Raw genomic sequence first — 19,599 nt, 5'->3', positions numbered from 1 at the left:
TGCCAATCATGAGGGAGAGTTTTGGACCCTACAAGGTTTGCACTGCCTCCCTCCCGGCAGCCTTCCCCCACGGAGGAGGCAGACTGAAATACAAATGCATTATAATGAACCTCGGGGGTCACCCTGGGGCAGAAGTTCAAGAGGTGAGCACAGGTTTTGCACCTGGTCAAAACTCCTGGTCTGTGGAGTTTTGGTCTGTGGCTCCTGGTCTGCCAGCCCCCTGGGGTGTTACAAGCCTCAAGGCCACGATGTTGAAAGCCACAAAGGCAAGATGTTGTACCCTCAGGCTTGTAAAGTGTCGCCCCGGGTATCACAGCCCAGGCCTCCCAGCTCCTGTCTAAGCTGCCTACTCTAAGAGGGGACAGGCTTGGTTTCCAACTGTCTCCCCCTCTTCCCTACATTTAAAGGGGATAATCTGTGGAGAGGAGTTAATGATATCTTTACACTTGGCTGGACGAAGATCTCAAAGTCATAAGTATCTGTTAGACGTTTCTTCATCTTTCCCGTTAATCTCACAAAGAGCCCCATGATGCAGAGCAGGGGAGGCTTGGGGGGTGTTGGAGGCCAGGGTTTGGGCTGAGCCCTGCTCTGGCCCCCAGGGTTTTCTCACCTATAAAAGGAGGCCCTAATCTCGCCTGACAACAAGAAAAAATAACAAATATCTATTTAAAGGTGGGGGGTGGTGGTGATGTTTGAGATAAGGGAGGTAATGTGTATTAAAGTGTAGTGAAATGTGCAAGGGGCGGCTGGGTGGAGGGTGGTGATGTTGGGGTAACCCAGATAATGTGTATCAAAGTGTAGTGAAACGTGCAAAGCCTGGCAAGTTGTTTCTCAAGAATTTTCTTGCAGCTCTGAGCAAGGAAAGCGCTCTGTGTCCCCTTGGATGTGTCCTAGAGTGGCACCATCGGCCGCAGAGTCAGAACCATTATGTGGAGAACTTTTAAAAAAGAAGTCGTCCCATTTTCTTGCCTTTTCACTGGCGAACAGAGCTTTGCTCAGCAGAAGGCCGGGGTGGGGGGGGGGGGTGTTGATTGCTGGGTTTTCTATTTGAAAGGGAAGTTATTAGGAGAAGTCCCGATTCAGAAACTTCAAGGAGAAACGGGAGGGCGTGGTGAGGGTGGAGGGGGGAGACTGCATTTCCTGTTTGCCTTCCAGATGGTGTTGGAAAACACTGGAGGAAAACCATGGATACCCACGGAAAAAAAAAAAAAAATTCCAAAACTCATTCTCTTTGCCACCAGGGGCCCAGCCCTAAAGGTGACGAGTGCAAGAGGTGGATTTCTTTTCAAGAGTCGGCGTTTGCGGGAGTCCAGCTAGAGGCTTGTAGGGTGAAGACAGCGTTGGGAGGACAACATCAGCCTGCAGCAGGGGCCAGAAGCAACAGAGCTCAGAGAGTCTGGTTTTCATTTACAGTTGGGTCAGGCCCGCGGTGGGGAGGGGGAGAGGAGGGGTCGGGAGGAGGGGAGGGGAGGGGAGGAGGAGGGGGAGGAGGAGGAGCTGGAGAGAGCCCTGACTGTATCCCTGGATCGGGTCCAGTTTGGAGCTCAGTCTTCCACTGAGGGCCGCCGAGTTCTCCCACACTCCAGCCTCCAGCGAGGACCCGGAGGGCTTTTTCCTCCTCCGCCCGGAGCCCCTCTCCGGCAGAAAGGAGAGCAGACGCAGTGAGCGGGAGAAACATGCGTCAGATTCGACCATAAGTGAACGCGGGAGCCCAGGGACACACACGTCTTCAGGTTCGCTCAGGGTGAGTGCCATTGCCCCTCTGCTTTCCCGAGTCTGCGGGCAAGAAGGAAATGCTTTAAACCCAGGGATCGTCTCCAGGAGGCTCTCCCGTTCGCTTGAGTCCGTTTTCTGGACGCCTTCTCCGTCTCTGGAAGATTCTGCTGAGTTGCCTTTCTGGCTTGGTGGCCCCTGGGTTTCTCCAGCTTGGGTAGGGCCGCCGCTTGCCCGCGAGCTCGTGGGCTGCCGTCGGGTGGCGCCTCGGGCTTTCTCTGCCTGTCCCTCGCCAGCCCCGACTGTGGTGGTGCCGGGCTTGCTGCCGTCTGTTTTTGACGGCACTCGGTGGGGACCTGCTCTGTTTTTTTCCTTCTTTATTTAATTAATTAATTATTTATCTTTAGCATGGAATTTATCGTCAGATTGGTTTCCATACAGCACCCAGTGCTCTGTGAGCAGAAGTGTCTCGGCTAGAGGATTCAAGAGCTACCTGTTGAGCAGCTCTCTGGGGAGATTCTCTCTGAATTCTCCCAGCTGGGGGTGTCGGGGGCGGGGGGGGGGGGCTTTCTGCCCGGGGCCTGGCGTGGGCGGGGGCTGGTGGAGCACATCTGTGGCCTTCAGGGGTGACGTTGGTGCCCAGGCTCGGGGCGAGTCAAGAGTTCTCCAGCCGGTGCCGCCGGGCCGACCTCTTTTGAGGAACCTGAGGTCACTATTGCAGTCTTTACCCTGGGGGGTTGCAGAGAGGAGCTGCCGAGGTCGAGGTCGGAGGAGGAGAAAGCGTTTGGTGTCTGGGCTGCGTGCCCACTGGATAAGGCAGGCCTCCGGGGGCTGTGGGCCCGGCCCGTGGTGCCCACATGTGCTGCGGGGGCCAGACTGGGACGCCCAGAGGCCTGTTCCCTGGCCGGGAGGGCGGGACGTGGGTCCTCGCTCGCCCACGATGGAAAGTGTCTCCTGAGAGCTGCCAGCCAGCTTTGGGGACCTGTTTCAAGAGCCTGGTGTGTTAGAAAGTGGGCCGGGGTTGAAGCATGGGTGGGGTCCCTGGGCAGGCCCAGGGGAATACTGGGTCTGGGGTGAGGGGAGTGTAGAACAAAAATCAGCAGCTCACAGCCTAGCCCCAGGAGCAAACTTAGAGGCTGGTCCGGACACCCAGACTGGCCTGAGTGTAGGGCTGTGTCCTGCACCCAGAGGGAGCACAGGGGTGCTGACCCGTGCCCGCCCCTCCTTGCCCTGCACACAGCTATCCCCACACGAGAGCTGTAGGATCCGAGAGCCGCAAAGGTGCTCGGAGCTCATGTGGGCAGATTTTTCCCCTGCCTGGGATCCCCCAACCTCCCAGGGCATCCATTCTTAACAGTTGCGAAGCCTGAACAGAAATGGCTTCAAAAACCAAACATTCTTTGTTCCTGACCAGCGTTCTATTGGAAAGCAGTTGGCTGTTGGACAGTGTACCAGAACTTCTGAGTTCTCTGCTGGGCGAAAGGTAATGGCAGAGATTCTTGGTTGGAAGCCACTGAGGTGTGGCCCGCTGGTTTTAAAGATGCAGAAGCAGGGGCGGGGGCCCTGAGGTGCCAAATTATTGCTTGCAGAGGCCACAGAGCCAGTACGTGGTTGAGATGGTGGGCAAAAGCATCACCATTTCAGGAAAGCCGATGTCCGGGCAATGGAGGATCCCAGACTCACTTAACATCTGAACTGGAACGGGCTCTTTGATTTGTTTTCCCCAGAGGAGAGTGTCCTTCTGTCCTGTTCTGTTCTAAGTAATGGGACAATGGGTTTAGGCCCCCTAAGGCTCTCCCAGCCCAGCGGAGGGAGAAGGAGGTGCTAGGAGCTGGCAGGGACGTTGGCCCTACGACCTGAGAGCCTGAGGAGGCCTCCTTCATTCAGGTCACCTCTGGGGCTGGGGCCCAGAGGGGTGGGAACTGTATTTTACTTGGTTCTTAATGTGGGCTCGTTGCTGAGGGTGAAGGCACAGGGATGGGGAGGTGAGGGGCTTTTGTAGGAACTCTGTATAGGAATGGCCGTGTGATCTTGACCGTCTTTGTGGAGGCAAGGGATTGTATTGCCGTGAGGCTGAGTTTTCTCTTTTCCTACTCCAGCAGGGAGACAGCCATTAAGAAGACACTGGGTGGAGAACAAGACCTGGGAGGGAATGGCACACAGCAAGGTGGGGAGGTGTGGTCGTCCTGCTTTTTTCTTAGGGGGGAATTGGAGGGTGTGGCCGGGGAAACCTCTAGACGGTTAGCCTGTGGCCCAGGCTCTTCCATTTCCTGGGAGGAAGTGTGCCCCTCTCCACCATGCCGTGGCTGTCCACTGATGGCCTGTATGGCAAATGTCCAAACGAGGGGTCGTAAGGACCTGTTTGATACCAAATCTTTCTGAACAGAAAGGTCTTTTCTTTCTGCACCTCCCTTTATAACAAAGTGTTTAGCATTCATACATCTGACTCTGTCCTCAGGAGCCCCTTTTGTCCTTTTTTTGTTGCTTAGAACCTAACACGTCACTGGTGATAAAGCAGGAGGAAACATCTCTAATCGATGATCAGTGATTGATTCCTACGAGGCTCCCCCTCTGACCGTAGTTTGGGGTTAGGAGGCCACAGAGGCCACCGCTGTATGCCAGCTTGAAACCAGTCTTCTGTCCGTTTTGAGAGTCGGAGAGGGTTCCCGCCCTGGGAACTTGCTCAGCGTGTTTGGACAACCGGATGAAGTATGGTCCCTCCCAGTAGCCTGTACCACCCGCCACTGTTATGTGAAATTCCACATTTAGGGTTTAAAAGTCACCGACCAGCCACAGATTCTGCCCCGTGAGACCGTCTCGCAAGGCATGCTGATGGCCTCAACCCACATTTGTGTTTGACCATTGGTTTTGTCACTGTTCTCTTTGGAACAACCTGAGGATCTGTTATCTTTTGGAGAAGAATCCCAGGCTGTTTCCCCATCTGAGTGGGACACGGTGAGGCGGTCCCTTAGGGTTTATGTGCCACGGCTGCATAAACATCCACTGCCGGAGGCGTGACCTGACATTAAAAAAAAAAAAAAAATCCTATTAGTAGCTCTAGCCGAGGAAACGAAAGCCTGACATAATTCAAATTTTAAAGCAGGGAAGCATCAAAAAGTTCCTGTACATTCAGACAGCTTTGAGCAAGACAAGGACGGTTCTCTTCATTCCCCACACTTCCAGACATGGCTTCTGTCTTTCCAGTGTGAAAATTCTGGAAGGTTCTATGCTTTAAAGAAAAGATGCTCTTGGCTCTCTCTGCAGCATGGGCAATGGCCCCTGACACCTTACACTCAGCACACACTGTGTCCTGATTGACGAAGGGGGGGGGATCTCTTCATGATGTTAATCTTTGGAAGCACAGTTTTTAACACCTTCTGGTCTCCTGGGTCTGTTCTGGGAGGAAGACGAAATTCTGGCTTAGCACATTCACCCGGGTGTAGCCTTTCCTGAAAATGCAGTGTGGTTTTCTTTCCTCTAGAGGGCGGTGTATCTTTCCGAGCCCCAGAAAAATCTCGCAAGGGGTGGGAGTCCTTCAGGGTGGGGTTTCTGGGTTTGCAAGGGTTGATAGACATCTCAACAGGGTTCATGGGTAACTTTACACTGTTTAAACACGTATATTTTTAAATGTGCCCGTAATATCTGAAGTAGATATAAATTTAGAATTTTATTTTATTTTATTTTTCTGTGCTCAGGTATTGAAGTGAGATTATGCGTTGAAACGAGGCATTCTGTACTCTAAAATAATTTCATTACAAGGGCACTAACCATGTAAGAACTTACAAAGGAAATATTTTACCCACATCTCCTAAGAAAAGTTTAAATTAACAGTAAGTTGTTTCAGAACCCAAGTGAATTTGCATGTTCATGCCTTAACGTGTCCACATAGAATTTTTGAACGTAAAACAGGCAGTAATAACGTTAAGGTAGTAAACTGATCCAGTAACTCTCAGACTTCTCATTATCCGCCCTTTGCTGTTTCCCCCCAAAGGGTGACTTGGTTGAACATATTTTAAAAAATGCACACAGACTACGATAATTATGAACGTCCCATTTTAAATCTTGGTTAATAAAAAAAACCATATATTACTGACTCTCAGACTTCTCGTTTGCCGAGCTATCCACTGTTAGGATCCCGAAGGACAGGATCCCAGCTCCGAGAGGAGGAACCTAACCTTGTACTCTGTCCATCTGTTCTCCTATTCATTCAAGCTGGATAAGCCTTGCTGTGCTCATGGCATGGAGCTTTGGGGTTGAGGGAGGGCACAAGGGTGAGTGAGACATAGACCCTGCCCTCTGGTTGGCAAATATGTGATTGCCATTGGGCTATTTTAAATATCAAAAAATTGGGCATCTGGGTGGCTCAGTAGGTTAAGCACCCGACTTCGGCTCGGGTCATGATCGCATAGTCCGTGAGTTCGAGCCCCGCGTAGGGCTCTGTGCCTACAGCTTGGAGCCTGGAGCCTGCTTCAGAGTCTGTGTCTCCTTCTCTCTCTGTCCCTCCCCCGCTCGCACTGTGTCTCTCTCGAAAATAAAAACATAAAAAAATTAAAAAATAAATAAATATCAAAAAATTACCACCCTGGTGGATACTTTCTCCACACCCTTGATATTTCAGATGAAGGAATGGGGCACAGAGAGGTGAATTACTGGTCTGAGGTCACAGTGCTAATAGTCGAGCGAAATCAGAATTTCTGGGCGCCCCTGCCCACGGAGATGCACGCCCGTCAGCAGGTGTCCGGGACCAGGAATATCCAGGGAGTAAAAGTCGTTAGAGAATATTCTAGAGCGTCATGTGAAGAAAGGCACTTCCTCCCATTGACCCGTCTTCCGTGGAGTAGCATATTATCACAAGTTTAGTTGGCAGAGGGGTAATTGTTACTTTAAAAAAAATCTGGAAAGAAAAAGGAGAGGAGAAAAGTAAGACAAACATGTAAAGTCCTGCCAAACCCTTTCCCAAAGGCAAATTATTAATCTTTTGGAGGGGTCTGGCTGCGTCTAGCATAGCATAATCCCTGCCGTCCTCCTGAATTCGAAGACTCAGGAAATAACCGGGAAACATTTGCGGGTTAACAGCGGCCAGGGGAAAGCACAGTAGGAAATGGTTCGGTAACATTGCCCCAGTGTGTGCTGTACATTTAGTTTTCACGGACCCAGAGCATCGAGAGTTGGCCGCTGGACGGAAGAGCCCCCCGGGTGAGTTTAATTTGAAAATTAAAAATCGAACAACAGCTGGAGATGACTCAGGTCTCAAGGGAAGCCATTCCAGGAAACTGGTTTTTCTCTTCTGGAATCTTCATCAGTTGATTCAGCAGCCCGGGGCCAGCCGCCAGAGCAAGCGCCAGCTCAGCTGAGGCCCACAGATTGCCCAATGTGTCCCTGGGGGACTCTGTGTTTCTCGTGGGGGCAGCAGGATCCCCATCACTGGTCCCGCCCAGGGAAACAGAGGAGAGGAAATAGTCTCCGAACCTTGTCTGTCAGAGCATCGGCAGTTAGCCTTATTTTACGCCTAAGATAAGTGAGCCTGGAGAGATCAGCTGATCATTACTGATAGAGAGGAAAGGAAGTAGGAGTTTTCCAGGCTCTTACACTAAATCTGGTGTTGAGGATGTCCTATCAGACGTCTCAGCTTAAGGTTTTAAAAAGTCTATTTTAAGTGACTTTCTCTTCTAGACTTGATCGTGAGTCGGAGTAGAAAACAAACAATGTTGAACTTTTCCTTTCAATCTGAGAGCGCTTTAGCCACTTCGAATAACCCAGCAACGGAACGCCATGGGTTTGGAGAGGCCAGGAGCCCCAAAAGTCCGTGGCCAAGAAAGGAAGAGGCGGATGGAACCCGGCACCACGCTTCACGGGGCTGGAATGAGATGGGTGTTTGTGCAATTTCTTCTGAAGCAATTTCTAAGGCATTCTCTTCCTTAATGTTAAATCCAACCTAGTCTCTGCTCAGCGTTTATAATTAGCAGTGTAAGTGGAGAAGTCTCGTCTGGCTGCCTTCTATGTTTGCACGGTGGTGCCTAGCTCTCCCATCTACAGCAGATGTAGAACCTTCTGCTTCACGGTTATTGCCTTGGACCCTAGGAATATGTCTTCAAATACATTTCCAAGTATCTGGCACTTAATCTGAAGGATCTTCAAGCTGCCTTTATGGGGGGAAGGGCGCGAACCCTGACGGCGCTCAGCACATGCTTGCACGTGACCTCCATGAGGGAGGAGGCTGCTTGCAAGGGGATGTCCAAACCCCCTCCCGCTTCCTTTCTTGCTCTGTTTAGAATTCTTTAAATATTTTTTCAAGTTTATTTTTGAGAGACAGAGAACGAGTGGGGGAGGGGCAGAGAGAGAGGGAGACACAGAGTCTGAAGCAGGCTCCAGGCTCCGAGCTGTCAGCACAGAGCCCGACGCGGGGCTCGAACTCACGAACCACGAGATCATGACCCACACTGAAGTTGGACGCTTAACCGACTGAGCCACCCAGGCGCCCCTGTCTTGCTCTGTTTAAACACAGGAGCTGCGGAACGGGTGTCGTTTTACTTGATTTTGCCAGGAGGGGCCAAACATCAAAGATCTTGGGTTGGCTCTTCAGCGTCTGGCAAGGACACCGTGGGTGGCAGTGAGGCCAGGCCAAAACACATAATCAGAAGAGTTAAAATTTTGCTATCACAGGAAACATGTTCAGAGCCTGGGTCAACCAGATAATTGTTTGCAGACGTGGATGCGTGGCTGATAATTCTCTTCTCTGGTGCATTTTCATAGAATGGAAAGAAGAGGTTCAAGAGGTTGTAAAATAAACAGGGAAAAAAAACCACCTCCTGAGTTAGAGGGGCCTTCTTAGCGTTCTCCAAATCGCTTGAGGAACCCCCAAAGCTCTTTCAAATGGCAGGCATATAGTAAATTCTATCCTCTTCCTTCTCTGGGAACCTAATGAATCCTTTCAGTTTTCTCCCTGGGGACAAAGGATGGGGACTCCTTTCCCAGGATTCAGGCAAGAAGGGAAGGGGAGTAAGGGAAAGAGAGAGAACCAGGGTGGCAGCCAGCTCAAGGTCCCTGGGGTTTCCTGAAGTGTGAGTCACAGCAGATAGGACGCACTCCCGCCCCCGTGTCCTACACTGCTGTAGCTCCCCTGTGAAACGGGACACCAGGAGTTAACAGAAGTCCTAGGACTCGGTAGGAGCACCAGCCTGATTTTAAAAAGCGGTAGTCGGAGAGGACGGGATAAATGCCCTCAAAATGGAGCCTCTGGAACTCTGGAAGTATTTAAGCCTTTGTTTCAAAATGATTTCCTTGTGTGCATGTGTGTGTCTCTTTCTTAAAAAAGCTTTCCAGACATGGAAAATGAAACAGCTTTTGAGTAGACTTAATGAAAACTAATTTCATGGGGTTGCTAAATAGCTCGGGAGAGTCTTTGGAGTATGACCGAATACGACTGCAAGTTGGAGGGCCGGGGAAAGCAATCTTTGTAATAAGAGCTATCTTTTTAAGTTTCAAACGGGCAGCTACACAAAGGAAAAAGGCACCTGGAATCCTTTTCAGAATGAGGCGGAGTGAAAAAAGGAATTACTAATGCCCAATGGAAAGATGAGAGTGAAAACTTAATGAAATTCTGTTATTGAATCTGTTGCCCTTTGGACACAGACTCTGTGACCCAAAGGAGCACCTCACTCCACCCAACCCAAGGGGCTCAAGCAGCCGGTTGGGACTTTTTTTCATATTTAAAAGAATGGCGACAGTCAAATGGATTCTGTCGACACAGAATCTGTCACCAGAGAAGTCTGTTTTTGACCCCAAAGGGATGGGGAGTTTCCTTGAGATCTGGGCCGGGCCTGGCTCAGTCTCTCCGGGTTTCCTGGGGTCCTTTCCGTGGGCTTTGCGAATGTGGACTTTGGTTAGGATTCTGGGTCTGTCTTGTCGTATCCATGTGGCTACTTGGGCACATCGCTTTGCCTCGCCTGGTTTTAGTTTCCCAGCTATAAAATGGGGTCAGGGTAGGGGGGAAGCAGCCACTGGGCCATTGGGAGGAGGGCGTGAAATCCTACCGTGAGACAGACGCACAGTAAACCTTACTTGTGCTCTCTTGTCTCCATTTCCTGGGGGGGTGGGGAGAGGCTGGCGCAGAGGAGGGTGGGTAATGAGGGCGTGGCTGCCTCCTTCCCCCTCGTTGAAATGAGCAAGCTCGGTGATCACCGGGGGAGACGACGTTTGATGTCTTTCAAGAACTTCAGTTTTAAAAATTGGGACTCCGTGGCATGTTAAATAGAATAGATTTAATTGCAAACGAAAATATTAACGAATATTCAACAGCTGGGCCAGGAACACTTGAGCCACGAGACTGGCTCCCAAGCGTGATGGCAAGAAAAAGTTTTCCCACCTGGGAATTCAGCTCAGCCAAGCCACGTGAGTTCATCGGTCACGAGCGGAGCTTGGATAACTCCTTATCGTGGCACAAGCATCGTCTCCAGAGTGGGAAGAGCTTTTCCCTTCTGCCCTTGCTGCCCTCCTCTCCCCACCCTTCCCTTCCCTTCCCTTCCCTTCCCTTCCCTTCCCTTCCGTTCCGTTCCGTTCCGTAACTGGGCACATTTTGGAAAAGAGAACTCCTATGCTCTGTACTTTGTGTCTCAATTGGGTAGCCCTTTGTTTAGGGGGCTTCTTACCCTTAAAGATTAATATCTTGGAAATAAACATTTTTACATGTCACTTTCAACCAACTTAAAATTCCTTTTCCTTAGAGAACGGGTGAAGTAAGTAATGATTCCGGAAGATATTACAGATTTCATCTCATTTCCATTTATATGTTACGAGCTTTATCAAAGATGAGAAAATTATATTTTAGAATTTCTCAGTAGAGGGCCCACTCAGTGTTTACCATATGAGAGGACTGGTGGATTCCAAGAAGTCAGATGTGAGGCCCTGTGAGATACAGAGATGGTTAAAACGCCATTAGCAAACTGCTGACCACACAACACATCCCATGGGTCCAGGTTGCCTGCAGGGGCCTGTGGCTCACCCGTCCAGCACCCAGCAGTGGGTGGGCAGATCTTTGTCTCACGTCCTGTTTTTCTCGGCATCCATTACACAGTCTAGTGCTTTCCAACGAGGCCCTGTGATATTCTCTCGCTCTAATTCTTGAACAGAAGTACTCCTTAGAATGTTGCATCTTGTGCATGGATCAAATCTTTCAAACCATTGAGCTGGACTCCCCAGAAGATTTGCATCAAAATTTTTTGTGGAAACGGTACTGCTTACACTTTAGGGGGGAGGTAGAATGGATGCTTTTAGAGCCACATGCGAATGTGGATCCTACATGTACACAGATAGGGTTTTGTACACATTTGTGGGAGGTTGACAGACCCGTGGATCCCATATTTAAAAAAAAGTTCTCGACCAATTGTAATATTACAGGTTTTTTTTTTTTTTTGAAAGGACTTGATATTTTTGGAAAGAATCCAGTAAAATTTAAATAGTGTGGACAATTTTCCTACAAAACAGTTTTCTAGTAGGATGCTTACTGCCTATAGGAAAATCCGGTGTTTGCTGTAATCAGAGGACTCACGAATAGCATGTGTACAATGTACTTTTACATTGTTCTAAAGCGTGTATTCTCAATTTATTGAGAACACACATACACAAATGACAGACATTGCGTTTACTTCCTCCCCCTGCCCCCAAAACTCAGGAATAGGCCCAGCAGAGTGTGGGGGAGGGAAAGTATGGCTGGATGGAAAGATCTGGAAGATTCCCAGGGTGGAGCATGGGCTTGAGGGATCTCTAGAGTGCAGAGGCGGTGATGCTGGGGCTGTGTTAGAGGGTCATCCTCAGTAGAGAAAACAGACCGACCAGCCAAGCAGTGCCTGTGGGGACTGTCCTGAGCACCAGCCAGGACTCAACTAGGACTTGGGGACATCGTGGAACCAAAGCACGGGGCACTGGGGACTGCCCTTCTCGGTTGTATCGATCCGTGTCTAACGTGTGTTCACCGTTTCAAGCCAAGGTGGTTGGGCTGTGCCTTTGAAATGTTGCCATTCTCACCACTCGCTGTCACCTTCTTGTAAGAGAGAAAGATGTCCTCTTGATGACTGGCTTTCCGATCATCGTTAGAACATGTCCTTGGCAGCGTTGATACCTTTCCAAGAGAAAGCTGGATCGACAGGTGGTTCTATTTTAGCTGCCGAGAATGTCTTCAGGCTCTCAGAATTGGAATCACAGGGTGGTCTCGTCACAGGTGATACTTTTTGTGGACTTTCCTTGGAAATGCAAAGGCACAGAGGATCTTGGAATCTCCTCTCTTGTTTATGGTTTTATCTTTCTCGAGTCCTCCAACTTTTGGCAGGCTGGCCTAGGGCCCACGCTCTGTGTCTTGCTGTTTGTTCCTCCCAGCTGGGCCACAAGATTTGGACTCCAGCTTCTCCCTCTGGGCCTGACCCCTGGCAGGCACGGCCGTGGGCCTGAGCTCTGGTTTTCTTTGTGCCCCCTGCACCCATGTGCTTAGGTGGCAGACTGCATAAGGGGCTGTCTCTTTGTTCTCCTTGGCCCTCGATGCTGTCTCGCTGAGCAGTTCAGCCGGACATTGGTCCTCTGCCAAGGCCACGTCACTAATCAGTCAGACTTCCCTCTGGTATCGTGAGTTGTGTTGTTCTGTACGACAGCATTGACAATACCAGACCGTCCTTAACGTTGGCTTCATTAGCAATGTGGGGAAGGCGGAGCTCCTGCCTTGCACAGGGGACAGCTGTGAAGAGAATCTCTGGGCCCATGGAGTGCCTAGGGGCAAGAGGAAGGTCACGCTAGAAAGGTCAAGCAGGTGCCAAAGCTTAGGGCTTAGGTGGAGCTGATTTCATAGCTCAGCTGGGACTTAGGGCAGAGATGATTTTCGCACCAGGTCTCAGTGTTACATCAGATTTTTTTTTTTTTAAGTTTAGAGAGAGACAGAGTGTAAGCTGGGGAGAGGAGTAGAGGGAGAGAGAGAATGCCAAGCAGGCTCCATGCTTAGCACAGAGCCGGATGTGGGGCTCAATCCCACGAACTGTGAGATCATGCCCTGGGCCGAAACAGGAGTCAGATGCTTAACCGAATGAGCCAGCCAGGAGCCCCTGTTACCTGTTTCTAATAGTTGGCTGTGTCCCGTAAGTGGAGTCTCGCGGTATGTGTCTTTTTGGAACTGGCTCATTTCATTTATCCTAGCGTCCTCAGGGTTCATCCACGTTGTCGGGATATGATAGGATTCCCTTCTTTTTAAAGGCTGCATGAGATTTCACTGTATGCGTACATCGTCTTTATCCGTATCCATTCACCCATCGATGGGCATTCATGTTGTTTCCACCGCTTGGCTATTGTGACTCGTGCTGCAGTGAATTGGGGTGTTGATGTATTTCTTTGCAATCCTGTTTCATTTATTTTGGCTATATGCCCAGAAGTGAGATTGCTAGGTTATACAGTAATTCTGTTTTTGATTTTTTGAGGAACCTCCATGTATTTTTCTCTAGTGGCTGCATTGTTTTACATTCCCACCAACAGGGCACAAAGGTTCCAATTTTTCTGCCTCCTCATCGATAATTATTGTTTACTATTTTTTTTTCATAGCCGTCATTCTAATGGGTGTGAGGTGATAGCTCATTGTGGTTTTGATTTATTTGCATTTCTCTGATGATTAATGATGTTGAGTATCTTTTCACATGCTTAACGGCCATTTGTGTATCTTCTTTGGAGAAATGTCTGTTCAAGCCCTTTTCCCATTTTTATTTATTTTTATTTTATTTATTTATTTTTATTTATTCTTTTGAGAGAGAGAGTGGGGGAGGGGCAGAGGGAGAGACGGATTCTTAAGCAGGTTCCATACTCAGTGCAGATCCTGACGCGGGGCTGGATCCCACGACCCTGGGATTGTGGCCTTAGCCGAAATCAAGAGTCAAGACGCTCAACCTGCAGAGCCACCGAGGCGCCCCTGGCCCTCCTCCCATTTTTAAGTCAGATTATTTTGTTGTTGTTGAGTTGTGGGAGTTCTTTATATATTCTGGATTTGAACCCTCATCAGATACATGGTTTGTGAATATTTTCTCCCATTCTGCAGGTTGCCCCTTTCACTCTGTTGGTGGTTTCCTCTGCCGCACAGAAGTTTTATACATTTGCTCCAATCCCATTTGTCTGTTCTTGCTTTTGTAGCCTGTGCTGTTGGTGTCAAAACCAAGAAATCATTGCCAAATCCACCATCATGCGGACTTTTCTATTTTCTTCTAGGAGTTTTATAGTTTCAGGTCTTACATTTCGATCTCTGACCCCATTTTGAGTTCCCTTTTGTGAGTATTATAAGGGAAGCGTCTAATTTTGTTCTTTTGCATGTGGAGATGCACTTTTCGCAGCACCATTTGTTGAAGAGACTATTCTCTCTTACTGTGTCACCTGAACACCCTTATGAAGGATCATTTGGCCATATAAGTGAGGTGAGGGACACTTCTGGCATCTCTGTTTTATTCTATCGGCCTACATGCCTGTCTTTATTCTATTACCATACTGTCGTGATTACCGTAGCTTTGTAATATGTTTTGAAATCAGGAAACGTGACACCTCCAGCTATATTTTTCTTTCTTAGTTTCTCAAGATCACTGTGGCTCTCTGGCTCTTTTGAACTTCCAAATGATTTTAGGATGTTTCCCCCCGGATTTCTACAAAAAAGGCCATTGGAATTTTGACAGAGGAGGGTGCCTTCTGGTGTGGGGTGAGGAGAGGGTTTTGTTTGCGGGGCAAAGATCTGCCCATCTGAACATGAGCGTGGCTGGTTGGAAGTCATGCTTGCGGCCACCAGCTGGTGCGTGGGGACGGGAGACCATGCCACCAGGCGGTCCGCCCTCAGGTCTGGCTTCACAGGCTTGTTAATTCAATGGCCCTGGGCTTCTTTCATTCTGAGATTGGTGGTTGGCACACAGCAGGATTTTGCTGGGAAAAAAGTGCTAAACGGGAACAAGGGCGGGGCGCCTGGGTGGCTCAGTCGGTTAAGCGTCGACTTCAGCTCAGGTCATGATCTCACAGTCCATGAGTTCGAGCCCCGCGTCGGGCTCTGTGCTGACAGCTCAGCACGTGCTCTGTCTCTGTCTCAAAAATAAATAAAAACATTAAAAAAAATTAAAAAAAAAGCAACAGGAACGAGGGCAAGATTTGCAGTGGTCCCAGAGGCCATGGCCGTGCTGGCACACGCTCTGATTTGGGCAAAGCCCATTCTCTCCATGAACTGAAGATTTCCTGGGGGATTCTTTCAGACACGATCTACAGTTAAGCTGGGTGTCGCAGACCCACCACTTTCTGCGGCCACAAATACCTTTACCCTTGACTCTCTCTCTCTCCCTCTCTCTTTCTCTGCCATTTTCTGGGTGACATGCTGTTGTGGCCTGCCTCAGTCTGAGAGGAACGAAGGTTTAATTACCCATTTTGTTTGGTTTTGTTTTAGGTATGACCAAAGGAGTACAATCACGGGATTCAAAGATTTTCACTGACTGTGTAGTCAGCACTCCTTTTCGTAGAAGGGCTAAATCCTTGGTGCGTTGGTTTGTAATCTGAGCACCAGAACTGATCATTTTGCCTCCACCCTCTTTTCTTGTTTAGGTTCCCACTTGGTGCTTAGACACGTTCAAAATGAGGAAACATCGACATTTGCCCTTGGTGGCCACCTTTTGCCTCTTTCTCTCAGGCTTTTCTCTTACCCGTGCCCAACAGCAGCAAGCAGGTAAGATCCAGAAACACTTCTTACTTTTATTCAGAGGAAGGTGCTCTCTGATGTTTTGATCTTAGACCTCGTGAGCTTGAGCCAGAACTTAGATGTGACGTAGGGGATGGTGGGGCCCTTTGTCTCAGGATGTTCGTTCAACGCACAGACTTCTCCAGATGCTCTGTATCCAGTGAGAGATGGCCTACTTTTACTAACCCTTGGGTTGATATCTTGGAGTTGGTTCGCAAGTGGTTTGTTTTCACACTGGGTATGAGCGAACATTTGTGTCACAGGCATTTCACCAAAATGAAGGGCTTTTCCGCACTCCTGGCCCTGGTTTGATCTCACGGCACCTAAAACCAGGACGAGACAATTATTGAGAGTAAGCATTATTTTCCTTGAAAACAAAACACCCAGATCACCCTCTTTGTGTAATTCTGGATACAAAAAGACAGTTTTCATCTAGAATCAAGTCTGGAAAAAAAACATTTCCCCAAATGATGAAAAAAAAAAAAAGGATCCAAATGAACCCTCTTAAGAATTTGCTTGCAGAGTTTTGGAAAACTTAGAAATGCTTCACGCACTATGAGTTTGGAGGGATGGCCTTGAGTCTCTCTCTCCTTTGCCTGGAGAGTTGGGTCTTGGGCAGGGATTCTCCCACTGGACGTGGTGGTCCTTAGATGGTGGGAGGTGAATGCCACCTCAAGGAAAGGGGAGCATTGCTTGGGGCATCAGGGCAGCCTGAGGTAAGTAGAGTCTGGGAGCTGGCTGTGTGCAGCCAGCCTGGCCCACAGCCGCAGAAGGGCCCTCCTCGGGCACCCCCTGCCTGGCGCCCTGAGCTTCCTGCTCCCACTGTCTTTGAGAAAGATAAATAATATCCCACATCTGCAAAGACTCTTCTGGCCCTGAAAAATATATAGTGACTAGTTAGGGTGCCTTTCTTCATGCCAAAAAGTCTGGGAACAATGAGACCTTTCCTTTCTCTCCAGTTATTGAAGTCTTCACGTAAGGAAGACATACTTGCCATGTGTATTTTTCTGGCAAAGTACGCCAAGCATCGGACGCTAGTTAACGTAAAGCGGCCATTTTCACTGTTCCTTCTTCTCGAGGCCCCGTTTCAGAGCCAAATATGAAGAAGGAATTTTTAAAATGGCGGTTGGTTATCTCTGATGGAGTAGCCTGGTCTCATCAGGTGGGTGTCGGGGCTCAAACTGTCACAGAGAATCACGCTTGAGTTAAAAGACACGCCAGGGAATGTTTTCTCCCCCATTCTGGAGCCTTCTACTGGTTCATGGATGGGGTTCATTGCATATGGAAGTTGGGCCAAGGGTTGCTGACCAACAGCTGTCCCTGTGCCCAGGTCCCTGCCCCTCAGGTAAAGTCCTCCCGCCTGCCCGTAGTGCAAGCGAGGTGCGGGCCACTCAGCTAACAGCACAGCGTAAGCCGAGTTAGGTTAGGAAGGCTTTGCGCCGATAGGAAGTAATTGCCGAACAGGAGAAAAATCTAAACCAATGTCTTTTTTTAAAGATGTCAAAAATGGTGCCGCTGCCGATATAATATTTCTAGTGGATTCCTCTTGGAGCATTGGAAAGGAACATTTCCAACTTGTTCGAGAGTTTCTATATGATGTTATAAAATCTTTAGCTGTGGGAGAAAATGATTTCCATTTTGCTCTGGTCCAGTTCAACGGCAACCCACATACCGAGTTCCTGTTAAATACGTACCGTACTAATCAAGAAGTCCTCTCCCACATTTCCAACATGTCTTATATTGGGGGAAGCAATCAGACTGGAAAAGGATTAGAATACGTAATGCAGAATCACCTCACTGAGGCTGCTGGAAGCCGGGCCAGTGACGGAGTCCCTCAGGTTATTGTAGTGTTGACCAGTGGACACTCGGACGACGGCCTTGCTCTGCCTTCAGCGGAACTTAAGTCTGCTGATGTTAACGTGTTTGCAATTGGAGTTGAGGATTCAGATGAAGGAGCGTTAAGAGAAATAGCGAGCGAACCGCTCAATATGCATGTGTTCAACCTAGAGAATTTTACCTCACTTCACGACATAGTAGGAAGCTTAGTGTCCTGTGTGCAGTCATCCGTGGCTCCAGAAGGGGCTGGAGGCACAGAGACCCTTAAAGACATCACAGGTAATGGCACCATTGCCAAGCTGCTGCCTGCCTCGCTGTTCTTTGGAGATAAGCTTGGCAACTGCTGGCATTAAAGCGACACTGTGGCTAAAAGATGGGGGGGTGGGTGGGGCGGGACCGGGAAGAGATGGCTGTTCACAGGTGTAAAAACAAAGGTTTGACCACGCTGTGTCGCCTTCTTCTAAGGTAGCACTTTCACCTGCCTCCAGGAGGGTGTTTTCTGAAACAATTAAATTTTATTTTATTTAAAAAAGTGCTTTTTTTTAAAGTTGACTTGTTTTGAGAGAGAGAGAGAGACAAATCGAGCAGGGGAAGGGCAGAGAGAGAGAGAGAGAGAGGGAGAGAGAAAATCCCAAGCAGGCTCTGCACTGTCCGCCCAGAGTCCGACGTGGGGCTTGAACTCAACGACTGTGAGATCATGACCTGAGTCGAAACCAAGAGTCGGACGCTTAATTGACTGAGCCACCCAGGCACCCGGAAACAGTTAGATTTTAACTCTAAAAAACCCCATTCTCATATTATGACCCCACGGGAGGGACTTCTATGATCCTTAGCCAAGGAAGCCTCAGCGTGGCCAGGCGGGCAGCTCACAAAGATCCCTCGCATCTGTTATTGAGACAGAGAACCCGTGTCCTGGAGAGAGAGCACCGTGTTGTGAACGCACGGCAGGGCTTGCAAAGAGAGAGTGATGGAGGGGCAGGAGGATCTTCTTGGGAAGGAAATCCAGAATGGTGGCAAGTGAGTTCCTGCAGCAGCCCACGAGGGGGTCCTGCCCAGTGGGGAGGAGGGGGACGAGCCCACGGGGGCCGGGAGGGGGAGGAGTCCTAGAGACCGCTGGTCATGGGACCTGGGAGACGCTGCCACCACAGCGTATGGAGGGAGACCAAGGGCACATCGTGGGGGTGCAGTAGTTTTGCGAGATGCTCACGGGGTGGCCCTCACGTGCGTAGGGCACGGTGGACAGGGGGCCGCTGGGGACCTGGGAGGCCGGTGCTCAGGAAGGTTAGCCACATAGACGTTAAAGTCTCTGGAGAGGAGCACAGGTGTGCTGTGTGGCTGCAGGCTGAGCGGGATATAAGGGAAACCCAAGGAAGGTTGCAGGTCCCTTCTGTGCGCTTAGCTGGGGAGGCGGGTGATTGTCTGAATGCAAGGGGGTGGAGGGGACAGGCAGCCTCCGCACCGGCCCCAGGAGGTGATCACAGGAGCAGGATTCACAGCCCGCTTTTCTCCTACGCTTTCAAAAGTGGTTGCCCCCCAGAGGGCTCAAAAACAGGAGGCGGGAGGCAGGGTGACATGTTGGATGGGGCAGGGAGAAGCAAGACTGGGGATTTTGAGACATAAATTGGCCAATCTAACTTTTTAGTGTCTATTTATTTTTGAGAGACAGAGAGCACGAGCTGGGGAGGGGCGGAGAGAGAGGGAGACACGGAACCCGAAGTGGGCTCCGGGCTCCGAGCTGTCAGCACAGAGCCCGACGTGGGGTTTGAACCCACGGACCACGCGATCATGACCTGTGCTGAAGTGGGACGCTTAACCGACTGAGCCCCCCAGGCGCCCCTAAATTGGTCAATCTAAAGGGCCACACGGGAGGGGCTTGTGGAAAGACAGAAGGGGCACGTGGAGTCTGGAGAAAGGGAGGGCTTTCTGGACTGCAGTCAGGATAACGGGGGAATTGTAGGTAAACGGTATGGACGTCAGGTTTTTGTAACAGATTCAGAAAGCAGGGGTTAGGGAACAATATGACTAGAGGTCAGGAGAAGGAACCAGTCGTCCTGGGCAGGCAGAGCTTGGATGGGAGAAGGGTTTCAGAACTAACCACCCACAAGGCGTGTCGGGAGGCTGTTCATAACATGGTCCGCCCAGTGGTTGCCCATGATTTCAACTCTGACAGCGGTGGGAATGCTAATGTCCTGCCAGAGGCTCTGCTTCTGACAGAGGAGCGGGTGACAGTCTGGATTCTGCCCGTTTAACCCCAAAAAGCGTTCTGTGCTACAAGTGACATGCCTCACCCGTGTTTCATGATACATGTGTTGATCCTGCCAGATTATAGG

General features: G+C 49.7%; 1 protein-coding gene across 7 annotated transcripts in view; it reads left to right on the top strand.

The window, feature by feature from the left end:
• The first annotated feature begins 1,166 nt into the window (after window positions 1–1,166).
• The window catches only part of COL6A3 (collagen type VI alpha 3 chain), an 81,128-nt gene continuing 62,695 nt past the window's right edge, over window positions 1,167–19,599 (top strand). For 2 of the 7 annotated variants that reach the window (XM_042950673.1, XM_042950671.1), the window contains exons 1-3: window positions 1,483–1,744; window positions 15,301–15,421; window positions 16,931–17,548. In XM_042950673.1, the coding sequence (XP_042806607.1) occupies window positions 15,331–15,421; window positions 16,931–17,548 (709 nt within the window). In that variant the 5' untranslated portion in view covers window positions 1,483–1,744; window positions 15,301–15,330. Of the gene's footprint in view, window positions 1,413–1,482; window positions 1,745–15,300; window positions 15,422–16,930; window positions 17,549–19,599 lie in introns of those variants that run through there. The other 5 variants (XM_042950674.1, XM_042950672.1, XM_042950670.1 and 2 more) reach the window with 4 other exon arrangements.

This window comes from Panthera leo, chromosome C1, assembly GCF_018350215.1.
Source record: "Panthera leo isolate Ple1 chromosome C1, P.leo_Ple1_pat1.1, whole genome shotgun sequence".
Classification (NCBI taxonomy): Eukaryota; Metazoa; Chordata; class Mammalia; order Carnivora; family Felidae; genus Panthera; species Panthera leo.
This window is presented reverse-complemented; position numbering and strand designations above follow the sequence as displayed.